General features: G+C 39.9%; 1 protein-coding gene across 2 annotated transcripts; it reads right to left on the reverse strand.

Moving 5' to 3' along the window:
- Positions 1–1,465: 1,465 nt before the first annotated feature.
- EDARADD (EDAR associated via death domain) lies at positions 1,466–14,168 on the reverse strand. 2 transcript variants are annotated; one of them, XM_065729924.1, is made up of 6 exons: positions 14,103–14,168; positions 10,221–10,279; positions 8,246–8,285; positions 7,600–7,688; positions 5,057–5,102; positions 1,466–2,631 (listed from the first exon to the last, which is right to left on the reverse strand). In XM_065729924.1, the coding sequence occupies exons 1-6, from the start codon at positions 14,131–14,133 to the stop codon at positions 2,255–2,257; spliced, it is 642 nt and encodes a 213-aa protein (XP_065585996.1). In that variant the 5' UTR covers positions 14,134–14,168; the 3' UTR covers positions 1,466–2,254. The 2 variants fall into 2 exon arrangements, with proteins under 2 accessions (XP_065585996.1, XP_065585987.1); XM_065729915.1 differs by having other exon boundaries at positions 10,221–10,282.
- Positions 14,169–19,450: the final 5,282 nt, after the last annotated feature.

Consider the following 19,450-nt stretch of genomic DNA (forward strand, 5'->3'; position numbering starts at 1 on the left):
TGTGTGTTCTCATTTGTGAGTCATCATACAAGTACTCTAGCTATACTCCTTAATGGACTGCATCCATCACATGAAGGCATACTGCACTACCATGCACATACAGCTGTATAATGTTACAGGAGAGACAAGCTGCTGGCAGACATGCCAGCCCTCATCATTCATAAGAACAACTTCAGACAGACACTTGATCATAAATCATGCATGGGCCTGAGGTATTGGAATTACGTTGGACAAGCCGCATACAGGCTATCTGCATGTGCACAGTGGAAGCCTTTGTATGAACTGATACTAGCAGAGAGCCTAGCCACAGCAGCAGTCCTCAAAGCTGATACCAGAGCTGTTAACTAAAGACAGAAGATGACCTGCAAAAGTTACAGCTCATACATCTATCAGAAGACAATGAAAGTGAGGTGTTTGAACTGCAACCTCTGCAAGATAGAGCAATAAGTCTTCCACTTTAAAGTATGGCTAGAAAACATTCTGTTCTGAAGAGTAGCAGCTTTTCAGAGGGAACAATTAAAAATACACATACATAAATAGTTGTCAGAGTTCCTGTCTTCCACAAGCTTTAAAAAATAAAAATTACATCAACTGTAGGTCACTCTTTTTACCTTGAAACTAGATCTTCAGTTTCTTGAACACACTGCAGTAAAGCTAATTTAGGTAAACCCCAGACCTAGTGCTTGAAATTGAAATATTCAGTCTTCACATCTAATTCCTCTGTAACCATTTGTGCCAGTACCTCTATTACTACTACATGTCCCTTTTCATTCTCTTACATTAAGAAACTCAGAACAAAACTTCCCCGCTGTTTTGCTATTAATTCTTTGTCATTTCTACTTGAGAGAAGTGAACAGTGCATCAGTCTGTACCTCACTCTAGTCTTGCCCTACATCTTGACATACTGTTCACCATTGCTATGTTATATACATCTGCATACACATTAGTATCATCTGAAGTGTTCTAGTAAGGGTGAAAACCAGAAATACTTTCAAGTCACAACACTGGGGAGTGTGTATGGCATTACAGTAATAAGTACTTTATACAACCTATTACAACTGATTTTTTCAGATTTCAGGGTTTTTTTTTTAAACCATTAAAATACAGAAGATAGTGAAAATTCTAGAAATATTTTCAATGTAAACAGTGTAACAGTTTATCTACAGCCTTTGATATTTATCAATATAAACCAACAGAAGAGCTTTAATGACCATCCACTTACACCTGCAGGTGAATCTACGTGTGGATTTCCCATTATAGTGGCTTTAATCAATACATAAACTTGTGCTACTTTCATGCAAGTGTGCAACCACTTTGGTATAGGACAGAAAGCAGGTCAGACAACAGGAAGGCTGTGATGAAAACCACAGCTTATAAACAAAGAAGTTATACTTGATACTAGGGATAAACTGTGGGTGAGACATTCACTGTCACCTCACACGGCAAAATGAGAGGCATCTGAGTGAAATATCAAAGATTACTCAGAATGTACAGTTTTCAAAATGATGGAAACTAATTTTAACCATAAAAGGTTTTAATCGTGGTGGGTTTTTTTTGTGTTTGGGGAAGGAGGTTTATGGGCTGGAAAGCATCTCTGAATTGGATGATTTTTTCATAGGGACTATATGCCCTACGATGTAGAAACATGCAACCATTTTAACATCTAGCCCTGTTTGTAAAAGGAGACTCAAACTTAATTTTGCCTGAATGCGATGGTCAAACATTCAATTAATTCTAACATGCAAATCCAAACTGCTGCTTGGACAATCAAGTTGTGTCTGTGCCAAATACAGTGTCATAAAGCTTAAAAATTAGAAAAAAATCTTTTCGTCTTCTAGCAGGCAGAACACAAGAACTGTGGAAAGGCTGCCAGAAAAGCTAAGAGACTTGCCTTCCAATTGTGGCTTTCCCAGTAGCAACAACACACAACCGACTGACACGGTTCACAGCTGTTGCAATTACACCACTGGTCTGGCTTTTTCATTCTTCTTCTGCTTAGGAAGCCTACAAACAGCAGCAAAGAAAATAAAGGTGTTTGTAGACTCAAAACACAACTTGCGTTATTCTATCCACTTTTGAAAGGTTATCTTTACAACCCTGAGGGCACAGGCCATATTTATGTGTATACAGTACAAAAGCTTACAGTATACAGACTGTCAGTACAGACTCTCTGTCACAAGAGAAAGTTCCCATCATCCATTAGTTGCAGCTTGTCCCAACATTTAATAAGCAGGAACTAACCACTTTCTTTGACCTACAAGTTGTTCTGGTAACTTCTGTTACCTCTCTTGGGCCATTCCTCCTCCACCCACTTCAGTAGCACTTTCACAACATCAATTCTCTTATAAAATTTACAGAGGTCAATCAGCTGCTCCACAGTCCTGTCACTATTTCGTAGCAAAAACTCCAAGGTGGGACTCTGGGGCTTCTGTTCAAGGAAACACAATTCATCATAAGTCATCCCCCACTTGCTTGCTAAATTTCTCCAGTTTTTCACTGTTGGGTGGCAGGGATCCAGCTTTAGCCTCACTGTGTACAACAAGTCTTCATCGTTGAGCATGTCACTGATGGTCGGTGCACGGAATAAGCACAAGGAGCAGGTGCTATTTTCTTTGCAGGTTTTCTTGAGATCTGTAGTTAAAACCATCATACAGAGAAAAGTTAGGATCTACTGCTGTGGTTTTATTTGGAACAAATTTAAAAGCATAAAACTTCGAAGAGTATTATGTTTCCGTGAATCATTTCTGAAGAAGTCAGAAAACTGGCATGCAGCTACCTTTCCTCATGAAGTACTCACAAACTCAGCTTTAAGACATCTTTTGGCTACCATGGACAATAATGAGAAGGTCAGTACTTCTGACAGCATCATATTCATCCTGTCCTATAAAAGCTGTGAAATTCATTTAAGTGTGGATATTCCCTTTTCCCCCTCCCCATGTTGTTTTCGTTTTGTTTTTTTTGCTAACTACATTACATCCTTCAGTCTGGCATAACCCTCACATACATCTCTAACAGGAAGATGTGCACATTATGCACATCTTGAATGTTGCAGGATGAAGGAGAAAGTTCAGCATTTCTGAGCTGCTGCATTGATAACATTAAACATTTGTACCACGAGAATCTTAACACTGTGACAAGATAGAAATGTTCCTTTATTTGGTAAGAGCTCTTACAATAAAGCTGTTTCTGTTCTACTAAGCAAGCCTATTTTAAATGTACATTACAGAAAGAAATAGAACATATACTGTCCCATGCATGAGAAAAATTAAGAATACCAAGTTGCTGGAAGTAGGTGGTGATATGTTCCAAAATCTGCATCAAATGAAAAACTGCTATTTAGAGGTCTCCCACACACAACAGCATCCACCCAGCACTGACAACAATGCAGTTCTATCAGATCTGTATACTGTATATTGCATATTAATAACCTGCAAAAGCATAAGCATTTCTAATCATGCTTCTAGTTAAATACTAAGATCTCTAATACTGAAGTAGTTTAGGGCATTAGGGCATTGTTTTAGCATTCTGACTGCAGACATGAACTTAACTAGCTCCTTTTTGAAGACAGGGAGAATTTGGTATGTCTAAAGAGCAGTAGGGTAATGAATGCAGCGTACTTCCTAAAACTTCTGGCCTCATTGTACAGCCTGAAATGACAGAGTAATTAGCTCTACTTGGAATGAAATACTTTCAAAAAAAGGATGCTACAAGAAAACTGACAAAAATATTAATTAAAAACAATGACAGGGTTTCAGTGTCAAATGACACTGAAAACAGTGACACTGTAAGTGCTGGATCAGTGCTGGTCTGACAGACCTGAACTGTATTGCTGGAAAAGGGCAAATCTGGCAGTCAGTTCCACCTAATCTTACAGGTAACAGCATCAGTTTTTGTTTTTTTTCCCCATTTGCATTAACTGTCTGATTGTGTAAAATTCCAGAAAGACCTTCAAAAGGTCACTTTTTATGCTGAATATTAGTACTGATGAAAGCAACTAAGTTGAACTTCTGTAAGCATTTTTTTTGTTTTGTTTTTAAGAGAAGAACAAGGCTATTGTTATTTTTGTAATGCTGCTCACCAGCCTCCTTTTTTTTAAGCAGTCCAAAGACAGCTTCTGATGTTTTCAGCAAGTCAGGACGTGCAGCAACAACACTGCTGGAGACAAATAACTTCATACAAATGTTCAGATTCCCTTTCAAAGGGAAAAATGTTCTGGCAACATCTTTGCTCCCAGGTTTTCCACAGTCCTCACAGCTGTTCTCTACAATTTTTCTATCAGGGATTCTGCTCTTCTTGTGCATCTTAAACTCTCACTGAAGTGAGACAAAATTTACTTAACTCACTCATACTAGGATTTACTTAAACAAGGTGAAATGAACGTGACCCAATAAAAGTTCTGGCTGAGCTCAACAAGCAGAGGAACCCTCTATCTGAATTTCATCTTACTTTGCTTTGCAAGAATGCCAGAGTATGTTTTATCCTCCCACAGAAGTAGGGAAGAAGAGGTAAAGAAAGCAAAGGGCACAGTTATAAGGTAAACAAAACTAAACCAACCTGCTTTCTTGAGCTGTACCAGATTATCAGAAGTATTAAGAGAATCCTTCCCAAGGATATCTTATATTTGCACACATGACCTACCTACTAGCATGATCCTAACGTTACATTATACGACAGGCTTTTTTTACAGAAATTTTTCAGTTGTTCACTGTTAAATCAGTAGGGCTGTGTATCAGTCACCAACCTCCAGACAAGTTGAAAACACCACACAATAAACCCCCACAGCCCGCCTCTGCTCTCAGTAGTTGTTTACAGACTTTTAAAGGCTGCTGCACTAAGTGCATTCCGTCAGCATAACTTAGAGCTTTTGTATGGTCTGCGTGATTACCACCCTTTTTAGAACAAAGAGGCAGCTAAGAAGGGCAGTGGTAACAAAAGAGCACCACAAGCATTGATTATCCAGGCATTTCTAGGTTATGACATGCAGCAGTTTTTAATGAAGTCCTTTCAAAGAAAATGTAGGAATAAACTATGTAGAATAGTAAAGCTGACATGTTACCTGTAAGTGATTTGTCACTATGGTTTTGAGTGTCTTTGTCTTCTGGCTACAAAGCAAAGAACAAACAAATCAAAACACCACATTCAAACACCAGAATAACTATTTGGCTAATTTTTAAGTGTCAGGAGACTACTTACAAGAATCCCCAAGCTACCTGATAAAGTAAGACAGTAATTTCTCATACCAGATAAGTACCCTAACAATTTGTAGCCTTCTTAGGTAGGTTTTTTTTGTGTAATGTTTTTACTTCATAAAGCAACCCTCACATTTTTATCTATTGAACAATGTCACCCTTATTGATCATATGCTATGGGGTTACATCTTTTGAATAATTTGCTCTTACTCTTTCTTTCTGTCCACATTTTTCATTTTTACTTAATTTTTCTACATTTGACTGATGATTAACACCAATTGTATCCCTCGCCATTTGAGAAACAATAGTTTGGGCATTTACCAACAATTAAAGTGCCCTCACTGTATAAGTCATAGAAAGATGCTAATACTGTACACATAAGTAATAGCTATTTCAGAAACATATGTACAGAGCTGTATAACAATCAGTAAAGTTTGATTAAGAATATTTAAATACTTGTAGTGAGAAATCTGAGATCTTTGCCTGTAACACACAACAGTAAGGGAATGTTCCACCAGTCTAATAAAACTGGAGGAGTTTATAAAAAAACTTTACATTCATAGGAAACTTTGCTACTTCTCTAGACAGGTAGTCTTGAAGATTTCTGCTGGCTCACATCTGACTGCTGTCCTGTTTGACACAAACACTATTCTACTTCAACACAATGAAAATATTTAGCAGCTTGAGACTTCAGCACAGGTAGCAGCACTTCAATTCTACCACTTACAGAGCATATCTGTAAACTGAAAGGATGGCAGCTTGATCCTAGGACTGTAGAAAACTGCAGCTGCACTTATTTTAACTATGCGGGTGTGGGACCAGATGAAATAGCTTTCTTCTATTGAGGATTTAAAGATGAAAGCAGGAGGGGATTTTCCCCTTAGATAACTGCAATAAAGCAATGTTGATTTTCATATTGCATCATTCTTCCTAAACTATCACAGCAAGCTTCTTAGCATTTTGCAAGCTGTGCATGCAAGGAAGTCAACTGTGTAACAGTATAGTGTAACAAGTGCTTTATAGTCCTACCTTCTAAACTTTCTGTACTAAGAAACCCCCTAAAAATACAATATAGGCAGTTTCAGTTCATCTGGTGAACATACAATCAATGCAAGTCTAATTACAAAAAAAGCAAACTAACTCCAAATTACTTGAAGATTTGGTTAGGAAAGGAAAAACATGCATGCTGTTTTCAGCAATTCTTTCTTCCAGAAAATGCCAAGAACACATGAACATCAAATCAGCTCACAAATGGTTCTCTGCTCAAGAGGCCTGAAAACTGCACATGCCACCTGCAACAGAACATGCCTTCCCACTGTCTTCCAGAAACTTGCTCTCCCATGACACCATATAAGCTTTCTGTAGAAAGAGGTTTTTTAATTCATAAATTAATTAAAAAATAATTAAAAATAAATTAAAATAATTTTAAAAATAATTGAATTCAGGATTATTCAACATTGTATTCTTATAATGTAATTGCTATATGACAATGTATTATCACTGCCCATATAATTAGGGTACTAGACGTATTTGTTTTTGCCTACAGCCAAAATCCAATCAACTTCTATACACTTAAAGCTATAAACCTATGTACAGTCTGAAGATAAGCAGAAAGTTCTCCAGCTCAGTAGAACTATTAACAGCCAAGTATGCTGAAATGCAGTCACAGTGACTGTACATGGGCAACAGATGCTCTCTTCTTGATGATGGGAATGAGACAGTTACCTCTATCATCTGTGAAATGCATACTAAACTCGTTTGTTTGATGAAAGTCAGCTGGGAGTCTGGCATAAGGCACTCCCTTCTAGCTCTTTTCACTGGACAATGCTCATTCATTTACCTTCTCCAAGTTTTCTGCTCATCCCAAAGAGAATCAATATGAAATTCAGCAAATAACATTCATCTGAAAGATGCTGACCATGAAGCACCATGGGGATCACTCAGCCCACCCCATGGCAGCGTAAGACTTTACAATTAGTGGAGAGTATTTCCAGTAGGGATCAAGCAATGTCCCAAAGTTAAACCAGAACAATCAAATGACTCCCTAGAACAAAACAAGAATCCAAATCCAAGTTCTCCCTCCTTATTCTCTGTCTTGGCTCTATTTTCAGCAGGGAAGAGGAAGAACATGCATGACAAAGCCTTAACACTGTGTTGGCCCTCCTTCTGAGCATCTACCACACTAATTAAAACCTAGTTAAAGAACAAAGTAAACATTAATGATTATATATCCTTTCTTAGCTTTTATCCTCAAAAGCTCACTTCATTGGACTCCGGAAAAAAAGAGATTATTTCTAGTCTATTTTACTGAGTAATTCTGTGCTTTCCACATACAGTCTGGAAATATTTGTTAACATGTATTCAATTAACAGCAATAACTTAATTCACATTCAGTTCAATTTTTTCTTACCTGCTGGACTAGGCCAGAATCTGATGTAAGACTCCGGATGTTCACAGATGCAATTTCCAATGTAACTTGATCTGTTTTGTACTCCTCATCTAAGACGAAGATCATAAAACACTGGTCTTCAACCCAAATACAGATTTGAGTAGTATGATTGATAATCTTACATTACAGATGTCTAGTACACAAAATTTAAATCCACATTCTGCTCAGTCACTGGAAAATGCAGGATTAAAAAGCCCCAAACAATAAATTGACTAACTGCAACAGTCATGAATACATGTGTTAAGAAAAATAATCCCCACAGAGATCAAATACTAGTGCATCAGTGTTTTAAAAACAACCAGCACAATTTCCGCGGCCAGAGTTATGCTCTTTCAGAAAGCTGAGCAAAAGCAGTACTAAGAGAATATTAACCAAAACAATACATCAAAGCAGGCTGAAGAAGGCTATTACAAGTCAGTATAATCCCTTCTGCTTTGCTTTTCTGATTACATTTATGATCACTATTGAAATATGTAGGGACACAAACTTATACCTGCTGCTCCTTCATGAATTAGGCTGATATATCTATATCTTATCTCTAATTTATAGGAAAAAAAAAAAAGGATCTGTGACACACAACCTAAATGACAGAATTCACAATGCTTACCTTTAGGTACTCCTGTGTCTTGGACAGGATATTTTTCAGTCTGTCACAAAAAAAACCAAGAGATGCTTAAGATAACAAATGTTTGTGTAATTCTGCTGGAGAAAGAGTATATATGAGCTGCATAATTACATTTTTATCTCTGAAATTACTACTAGCTGATATGCCTACAATCAGATACAGTAGTGCCCTTCTAACACAGGAAGATCATTAATTACACTAATTTTAGCACATGCTAAAGTAATAGGGGTCCCTAATTCACTACAGCATTAATCAATACAAATATTACAGAGATTAGAAAAGAAGTCTGCATTTCAGTGGAATAATACCAATACAGAAAACATAATGCATAAGAAATCAAGAGATTTCAAAAGCTCTTTTAACAGACACCGACCTTTCACTGCACTGAAGGAAAAAATAAATTTTAATCTCTTCTGCTTTAGAATTAAAAAACTGATTAAGACGTAAAAGCAAACTGAGTTTAATGAGACAGCTACTCATTCCCAGGCATCTATTATAACCTGCTACTAGATCTAACATCTCTTTCACTATGACCCCTACCTTTATGTAAAAGGAAGCAAACTGCCTGTAGTAAAGCTTCAAAATGAGAACACCATAACAATAGCCTGCTAAGTCACCATCCATAAAACAGAGCATTTTAATCTGTTTATATAGCCAGACTAGGAAAGTGTTCTCTGGGCTAGAGCACTGCTGTTTTTCCCCCAGAGGGAGCAATCCATTGCAACATTAAAAAGAACTCTTACAAAACTGCACAGAATTTCCTATTTTTATATACAGTCCTGGTCCCAGCATAATACACTGAGATGCGTAATATACCAGAAGTTTGTCATAAATTGTGTTAGTCAGAGAGGACACGCTAGAGAGCACTTGTTAAGTCTGTCCCTCAGTTTTACCATGTTTGCTGCAAGACTCTGGGAAAGGCACGATCAGTGATCATACATCTCCTAAACTCATCGGATGAAACAGGTACAGGAAAGAATAAACAATACAATTGATATTTTAAGCCTTAATTGGATTTTCTTACCCCTTCAACCCATATAGACAGAAGAATGTCAGCAACAATCTTTTTTTCTAAAAATGAAAGAAGTGCTGGTTACCATCTCTATGAACTAACCATTGGACTGCTCAGCTGTGCTGCCCAATTCAGTGTAGATTTGTAGAATGGTTTGGGTTGGAAGGGACCTTTAAGATCATCTAGTTCCAACTCTCCTTCTATAGGCAGGGACATCCCCCACTAGACCAGGTTGCTCAAAGTTCCACCTAGCCTGATCTTGAACACCTCCAGGGGGCAGAATGCATTCCCAAACTTGCTGGGCAACCTGTTCCAGTGTCTCAATACACTCATTGTAAAGAATTTCTTCCTAATAACTAGTCTAAACCTACCCTCTTCCAGTTTAAAGCCACTTCCCCTCATCCTATAGCCATAAACCCTTACAAAAAGTCCCTCCACTGCTTTCCTGTAGGTCCCCTTCAGGTATTGGAAGACTGCTATATGGTCCCTCTGGAGCCTTCTCTTCTCCAGCTCCCTCAGCCTGTCCTCATAGGTGGGATTGCCTCAAGCAAGGCACAGGACCTTGCTAAACTTTCTGAGTTTGACATGGGCCCACCTATCAAGCCTGTCCAGATCCCTCTGGATAGCATCCCTTCCTTCCCTCTAGCGTGTTAACTGCACCACTCAGATTAGCGTCGTCTGTAAGCTTGCTGAGGGTGCACTCAATCCCACTGCCCATGATGCCTATGTTAAATAGCACCAGGCCCAGCAGCTAGCCCTGACTTATATTAGCTTATAGATCTATTACTATTTCTATTGCACAGGGTTAGTAAATTAACATAATCATACATATAAGCAAAACTAAACATACACACATGATTTGAGCTTCTTAAGTATTTTACTTCTTCATAATGTAACTGTAGAGAGGTCTAACAACTTTAACTTTGTTGGAACAGAAATACATACCATTGTTAAGGAAAGAGTGCTGGGGTCAGTATCCTCTACTGGCTCCTTTGCCGCATGATCTGCTGGAAATAAGTAGACTTTGTCACTGCATAATCCTCAAAATTCTCTTGCCTGGAAATTTATGATTTGCTTACATATCTGACCAATGTAAAGCACAGCTACACAGACACTCTATGCATTGTGTCAAGTTTAGTTTACACAGGGACACATGACAAACTAGAAAACGTCAGAGATACTAGCGCAGAGATGAGAAACCACATGGAACAGAAATTCAACTCAAAGCTAACAAAAGCTAGAGTTAAATGAAAATTCTAAATTAATTTTAGTAAAATAAATCATTCACAAAGCAATTTGGTATAACCCAGAAAATCTGCTACAATGTATGTTCTGTTCTCTGAGAGGCAATACTACATTGTTTGCCTTAATGCCATTATTCAAACACTAGCCATACCTGCTGCAACAAAATATACTATAATACACAAAATATACACAGTAGATTGTAGTACAAAACCTAAAAAAAATATCTGAGGTAAACAATTATTTGTATACTACTGAAACAGGAACTTCAATTATATTAACATCAAAAAGATACAAGAATAAATCCTCAAAGCACTTGCAGGTGAATCATCAAATGTCAACCCCTCTGCACAGATGCTGAAGTTGACAAACAATAGCCAAGTACTGATAAAGAGTGCACAAGCCAAAATTCACAATACCATGCCATCCCATTTCCTCTTTGAAGGGCTCATCAGTTTGTAAGTATAATATTTTCAAAAACTATGAAAAGCATTTTAAATTGCTTAATAGGATCTTCATTCCTGTCACTCTCAACCTAAAAGTTCCTACACTCATTACAAGAGCACATCAAGAAGTTTTCAACCTCAAGCAGCTATAAGAACAACCTAAGAAAATAGAAGACAGTACAACAGACAGACCCAAAAAGTGGCATCAGAGGAGCAGAAAAGATGCCAGGACAGATCCATTCCCCCTTCAGTCTCTTGAACACAGCCCCACGGGCCAGGTTTCCAGGTGTGGGCCCAGCCCCTCTTTGCACATTTCAAAGCCTCATGCCCATAGGAAGGCCACGTATGATCCCTGGGCAAGGGGCCCCACAGACACAGCCCTGCACAGCTGGAGCACATTCACATAAGATGCATTAAACATTTTTTAAGACCTTTCTGTGAGGGATGGAAATCCCTTCTCCAGAACCATGGGATCACCAAACACTGTAGTAAAGCCTTCCCTGACAGCAAGGGACAGCACAAACTGCCTGACTTGAATGCAGCAGGGGCACAAGTCACACTAGGACAGCAGAAATAACGGTATGCTGGAGAGAGGTGGTTCAGGAGGGTACAGCCCAAAACAGAAGAGAACAGAAGAGTCAGGTGGGATCTGTGGATGAAGCAGAAACAAAGAGTGGGTCCCTCAGTCTTCTATCTCCAAAGGGAAGTTGACAGATGAGGAGGTGGAGGAGCCAAGGGAAGCCAAAAACTTCCCTAGTCTCATTGTTTCCTCTACTGTCAGCAGAGACCCCCCAGAAAGCAGTGACAAAGCATGCCTGTTCTAATCAGTTTACTCTAGAGGCCTTACAGCTCCGCCTATGGATCTCTGGCTGCAATTAACAACACAAACAGCAACAAACTTTCATTCAGCCTTGTAATTTAAAGGGATTCTCAAGGTAGGTGAAAGCAGTTCTCACCCCCAAGAAGCTCTGTGCCCTGGTGAACCTTCGGGGCTCCCATATTTCCATAAGAACCTCCTCTCCTATCTACCTTTACATCTCTAAGACACAGCCAAGGTACATCACAACACTGGTATTTTTTTCATTTCCACAATCCAGAGGGAAGCACTGAACAAATAGGAGAAGCTTTGAGAAAGTGGAGATCTGGAATGAAGGCTTGGCAGACTCTAGGGTCAAGGGGCAAGAGACAATCCTACAAGGGGCAATAGAGCAGTACTCCTCATTTACTCCTCCCTTCTAGATCTCACTGAGAAACAGCAACTGCAAATCAGTGGCTGCAACCTTCTCGATTAATATACACCCTGAAAAAAAACCCCACTATTTAAAAAAACATATTACTTTACCCAGACTTAAATCCATTTCCTCTCGTTTTCTAGTTCTTTATTTCCCTGGATTTTTTTTAGGTTGCTGAGTACTACCAAGTTCCAACACTCTCTACAGGTGGCACACATGCATGTGAATATCTGTACTCGAGGATAAATACTTTACGTACTGCCAGCAATGAGTAACCATAGTCCTGTTGACCACTGATAGGATAACCATAAAATAATCTGAGTTGGAAGAGGTCATCTTGATAGTGACAGAACCACAGACTTCATGTGTAATTGTGAATAAAGCAATTAAAATGCTACGTCCCCTCTCTATCTCTCAGTGCATTTTACAGCAGGCTGCAGCTCAATTCACAGAGCTGGATACAGGTGCATGAAACAGCAGGGAGGAAAGTTCTCTATCTCAAATGTGAGACACCCACAGCTTTGCATGTTAAAAAGCTGACAGGAAATGGATAGTCAGTCAGGTGACACATGCAAGTGCAGACCACGTGAATCCTGTTACCTCAACGGAGAGCTTGGTAACAACATTTTCTGGGATCCATCAACAAGTCTCTATTACTGACAGTATACAGCCACTCACTAGCCTACATTTGCTTCCTCACAATTCAACACAAATTGCCCCAGGTGGTTGTTCCCAAGGATCCCTTCTGCTCCCAGAACCTCTAGATCAGCTGTCCAGTACTCCTCTCAGCTTCTCTGCCTGAGCCTGTCCAGCATAACCAGTTTCCAACAGCAGCAGCTGACATGCCCAGCAGAATGGCTTCTCCGTACTCAAAACTGCTGCAGACTATGGGGATGTGGCACAGGCACTTAGTGTTACCAGTTCCTCAGTCTACACACACAAACTTACAAGTGTGTGTATGCACATACCTTCTAATTTCCCATCCTACATCTATTCTTCATCTTCACATGGGAAGGATGCCTGAAGTTGGGATTTGGAGTCCTCACAGTTTTGACCTTTCAGCAGAAGGAGGTTCACAAAGCATCACGTATGTACGGCCTACCTTCAGTAGGTCAGTAAGCCACATGGCTATACAGCTTCACCCATGCCAACATAAGGCGCACATTAACAGTTCAGCCCAATTAAAGTGATCCCCCTAACATGAGCAGGGATCAGAGGGACAAGCCCTTTGATTAAACAACACTTTTTTTAAAGAGAGTACATGAATTTCAGATTTGAATAAAAGTACAGAAAATCATATTAGAATATCCAGATTTCTGAAAAACCTAACACTGGGTCAATCAGCACTCGTACACGGTTGTTTACTGTTAATTACTCAGAACTCTGATGCTGCAAGAGCAGACAGGTAAGGAAAAGAAGTCTGGCACACTTTGGAGATAGCAGTCAGAAGTCGTATGGTAGGGCAGGTTGAAAAGCATGGGCTCACAGACCTTCTGCAGCCTGAGATTATTATTAAAGTAGGAAAGTAAACAGGAAAGAAAAAAGGGAAAAAGACTTTTTAAGATGCGAACGAATACACTAAACCCCAGAGCAGGCTTGACAAGACAAGTTGCTCTAAATCACACCAGCACAGCACGTGATAAATTATTGCCAAACTTAATTTGCGTACGTGTGTGGCGTGGGGTGGGAGGCAGTCACTAGCAGCACACTTTTAGAAAAAATAATAATGAAGAATAATAGAGAAGCCGTGGCCGGTGCCACACTCCCCAGCCCGGCTCCCAAGAACCACGGCTCCCTCGGACCCGGCAGCGCTCCACGGACCGCCCCCGAGCGGCGTCCAACGCTCACCCGCAGGGGCTGTGAGCCGCCCCCGCCCCTCCCTCCCGGCTCCCCGCGGCAGTCCTCACCTGGAGGCAGCGGGCCCTGCGGAGCGGCCATCGGCTCGCAGCACGAGGAACGCGCGTCGCCCGCAGACGTGCCCGGAACCGCCGCCCCGCCGAGCCCCGCCCCCTTCCTGCCGCGGCCCCGCAGGTAGCGCCGGGCGGGGCTGCGCCTCCCGGGCCGTAACGGCGCTGCTGCGGGCGGGGCGGGTTGCGCTGCGTGAGAACTCTTGTGTCGTTAAGAAAACGAGAAAAGAGGGCGCATATTGCGACCCATCAGGTAGTGTTACCTTCTGCACCTGACCGTAGGTTAGGTAGAAATAGGAAATCAATTGTTCTCTCGTGAACTCACACAGCCGGGTAACTACCTGCGCACAAAGGTGGCTTCCATTAGGGTTTTGCTTGTATCTGCACATGGTGAGAACAGAGTTTACAAACAGAAGCATTGCGCAGTAACAGTCATACACTGCGCTGTGTTTGGACGGATTTAAAGTTCATTCTCTTCCACTACAGACATTTCCAACACAACAGAATCACAGAACATCCCGAGTTGGAAGAGACTTACAGGGATCACAGAGCTCAGCTCCTGGTTCCACACAGCACCCCCCAAAATGCAAACCCCATGTCTGAGAGCGACGTCCAAACGCTTCCTGAGCTCCGGCACTCGGGGCTGTGCCCACTGCCCTGCCCCTAACCCCCAGCCGCCCCTCCCCTGACACAGCTCCACGCCGTTCCCTCGGGCCCTGTGGCTGTCACACAGAGCAGAGCTCAGCGCTGCCCCTCCGCTCCCTGGGAGAGCTGCAGCCGCCATCAGGCCTCCCCTCAGCTCCTCTGCTCTGGGCACACCAAGGGATCTCAGCCGCTCCTCACACCTCTCGCCCTCCAGAGCCTTCACCATCTTCAGAGCCCTAATGGTACAAACATCATGATGTCAAATCCTTTTATATAATTGCTTTAGGTCACCACTGCCATCTCCGCCACATTCTTCCACTTACAGTTTCACTGCTTAAAGTAATGCAGATTTCCTAAATGAGGTCCATGCATGAAATCAGTTTCTAAATAAGAAATCTCATCTGTTGTTGTTTACTGTACAATACAAAACAAAAGAAAACAATGAATTGTGTTAGCTTGCTATCATGCAGGCTACATGTCTGTATAAGCTACCTTTCTCTTTTGTCAGGGAGGTGATTCTACAGCCAAATTCTGTCAGATTGGGAGAGCCTCAGATCAGTCAGCCAACTTACACTGGAGTAACTAGAAAAGGACTGCTCCATAAAACATTAACAACTGAATGCTTTTGCAGTTTATTTTCCATCTAATGCATTATACAAATCTAAAACATTGTGATAAGGATTAAGCCGCTCTTGTACTCAGGATTTAGATAAAACACAGCAGCTCATGCTGCTATCTGACTTTTTGCTATTATCTAGAATCCTAGCATTTTTTTCCATAACAGTGGTAGTGAATTCATGAGTTCTGAGGACTGAGGAAGGCTTTACAAGGATAGCTCTTATAGCTTTTTAATCATCCTACTAATGACAATGATAACAGTATTCAGAAGATTAAGAAGCATCGCCCTTGTTTCACCTAATACAAGCAGACACTTTGCCTTTGAGCTTTACACATATATACCTTTCATTCTCTATGTATTAATCTCCAAGGTAGAGCTAACAGAGCACTAATTTCTATCATTCATGACAGATAAAAACAATGGAGAAGTGTGGGTTGTCGTTGTGATTTTTTTTTTTTGGTATAGCATTTGAGTGTAGCTGTTCACTGCATGAGCTGACTTCTTCCACATTAGTACCAAAACTCACTTCCAAAGAAGGGAGGATTAATTTGAAAGGGCTGAGCCTAATTAGAAACAAAACTGCTGATCCCATGTTTCCCTCGTGGATTTCTTTACAGAGGCAATGGTTTCGGTAACAGATAATCAGGTTGAGACTCAGAGCAAAGAGAAAATGTATCCTACCAACACAGGTCTGCACTAATACTGGCATAACAATTTGAGCCTCTCCTATAAGCGTAAGGAGCAACAAATGCACAGCAGATAATTTTCCAGACCTTAACCTTGCCAAATTTATGCCTTAACAGAATGAATTGCATATCTGCCCTGAAGACCTGCACACATTTATTGTCTCTGTGTGCTGTTTGAAGACTACAGGTCCAAACATCAGAAGCAGAGAAGGTCAGTAACTACAAAAACATTGTATAAATGTATGTATACGCTAGATGAATCCATTAGCATCCTTCAAAATATTTCTAGGGTATTAAAACTACATAGGTGGCTGTAAGCTACAAACCAGCATTAATCATTAGTCTTACGGGCTAAGCCACCGTTGGTGTGGCATTTACAACCTGAAATCTTCCTACATTAGTATTCAGAAATTATTTTAGTAAGTAAAAAAATAATAATTCAGCATAACAACACTTTTGTCAACAGCCAAAACTGGTTAATGCTGTTAAAAAAAAATCACTTGTTTTTGTTAAATATATCTGTAAACCATATTAGTTTTTCAGTATGAAACAATTTCTTCATAAACAAATTATTTGTAAAGTGCTCTTCAAAATAATGGAATTTTATAATAGAGGTCAATAGTCTAGACAACAGTAATGCCTCAAAACTTCATTAGTCATCATAATTTAACTTTTTTCCCCCAGTACTTAAGGAAGATTCTGTAATTATATGTAAATATCTCTAGTACACCATCAACAGTGCGTATTAATTTGGCTGTTACATGCCTGTTCTTGTATCATACTTTATGAGATACTGTTACTAAATGACCAGTCAAGAAAGACAGCGAGTATTTTAGCAAAACAAAACACAACCATATCATAAAAATTATGAAACAAAATAACTTTAAACCATAGCATTCTCTAGATCGGCAGCCTAGCTCTCTAACCAAGTTTCCAAACTTAAGCATAACCTGTGTCTATCTGCCCTTACTGCAACTCTACAAGCTGCTAAATTCAGTGTAACTAAAAATAACACAAAGGATTTGTAAATTTACACTCAAACTAACACTTCCTAGAATAAATATCCTCAAATTGTGCTTTTACAAATCAACACTACAGTTGCTTCTCCCCCACTCCTTGGTGCTACCAACAACAACAACAACAAAAAAAAACTAACTAACCATAAAAAAAATAATAATCTAACAACCAAAATCCCACTCTTGATTAGATTTTTCCCAAGCTTACAGAGGTTATCAGGCGTATAGCTAACAGAATAAACAGTTCAAAGTAGCACGGTAGTCAGAGCGTGTAATTAAAAAGACTATCATGGCGTAAAGGAATAATTTAATATTGGTGAAACACTCACCCATATCCCAGGCTCACAGCAGACAAACTCCAAAGGAGCAATCTCCAGAAAGAAATCCTTCCCCAGTGGCAGTCAATCCTCAAATGAGGTTAGGAGAGGGGCCAGACTCCACCCCTTCCGATCACACAGGTGAATTGCCTTCACCTGTGCTCCCATGGCTGACTCATTGCTCACCTCAGGTGATTTATCAGTGGTTCATGCCGTGATTCAATAGTTTCCATACATCTGGTAATACATAGCCAGTTTTGTGTTTGAAATAACAACCCACAGTCACAAAGGTGTGTGTCTGTGAGCGGTTGTGAGTGTTTTCTGAGCACAAAGTTGCAGATGAAACCTTTTTCTACTCATGGAGAATATAGTCCTGCCCAGTAAAGCATTGCCAATAATGGAGGTTGCTATGGACTTGCCTGTAACATGTGGAAACTTTGTTTATTCTTCTTCATTTGTTTGTTTTGTACATTTCAGGCATCTTTAAGTATAAATTCTTATTCAGTTTATTTCTATTTCAACATAAACTCTTCATTCTTAGCTTATTTCAGTAGTTAGGAAATATCCTGTTGTTTTCTTTCCGAGGTATCCTTCTGTAGATTTACAGATGTCAGAAGCTTCAACATGTTGCTAGACCAGTTCCTTAAAACTCTGAGACTGTTTTGGAGTAGTAATCATTAAACAGTGGCTAAAAAGCTAAAATTACTTTATTTGACAATTATTGTATTGGTTTGTTCTTCTACAGTTCCACAGAAACGTTACAATTCAGACAATTATTTGTCAGAAACAACACTATATAAAGAAAACATAAGAAATGACACATACCCAGACCTTCTTCCGTAAGTCTGTGGCTAACCCATTTGCCCTTAGGCTGACATGATGTGGGAGTGTTTCCACCACTGCAGGGATTGTGTAGTGTCCAAGTCAAACAGGAGTCACAGAAACTGTGAAACCTCATTTTGTCTGTATTGGCATATTGTCTCCGAGCATAATGTGACTGGTTTCAGGCTGTAACTTATCCCTGTGAAGGGGCATGAGTAGGTTCTCCCTGCCTGGCTGCTTGTTTTCATGAAATGTATAGTAATTTAATTGAGACCTCTACCTCACCATCAGATTTGCTGACTGATAAGCACATGCACACAAAGTGCAGGTGCATAAATCTTGGTGTTTGGTTGTGGGTTTTATGAAACCAGATTACTTATGTCCATGCTCACCTGCTATATTCAGAAGTTTGACAGTCACTGTACTCATTTCTTTGTTAATGTTCCTACTTAAAAAAATGATAGGTATACAGGGATGACAGTGAGACATCAAAGAGTTTATCTGTCTTCTTGACTGAAGTGTTGCAGTCATACCCTACACAGGGGGTCTGAAACATAGGAATCAGGGTACAGGTGTATAGCTAAGATTTCTAGTTAATTTTTTCATCACCTACAAAAACTTTTTTCCAATTTGCTCTTTCTTTCTACTTCACAATTTTTTTAAATTTAATTCTACTTTCCTTTATATATATATATATATAGTATATACATATGTATATACTCATTGCAAAGACACTGTTGTATGCAAATTTCATATATGAGATTTCTCTGTTCATCACTGTATCAAATTTGACCTACTGCTTATTTCATATAGGCCACAGTCCTCACATTTATCTTGTTTATCTAGATAACTGGGTACTTTTCAAAGGAATTTGCAGAAGACTTCCGTAGGTGAGAACAGGATATCAGGCAAGCATGACTTTCAAGGAAATATAAAAAACTTGCTGTATGTCTCATGACACAGCTGGACCAAAACAAAAAACAAACAAACAAAAAAAACCTGGAGTGTACCAGTTCCTTACTTGCAGTGGTCCTAACAGACCACAGAACTCATGTGTCTCACATTGTCCGCTTTTTCTACATATATTAGGTGGTTTACCAAAGGTTGTTACTTTGCCCTATCCTCAGATATTCATAACTAGGTTACTTTAGAAACTCCGTTGCCCAACAGACTGTGCTCTCACTGTTGGTGGTTGCCAGGCTTGAAGAATTTGTGACGTACTGCTTCCCCTTGTTTACTCTGC

This window comes from Cyrtonyx montezumae, unplaced genomic scaffold (assembly GCF_038088225.1).
Source record: "Cyrtonyx montezumae isolate F1298 unplaced genomic scaffold, pur_monq_1.0 scaffold_0, whole genome shotgun sequence".
Taxonomy (NCBI): Eukaryota; Metazoa; Chordata; class Aves; order Galliformes; family Odontophoridae; genus Cyrtonyx; species Cyrtonyx montezumae.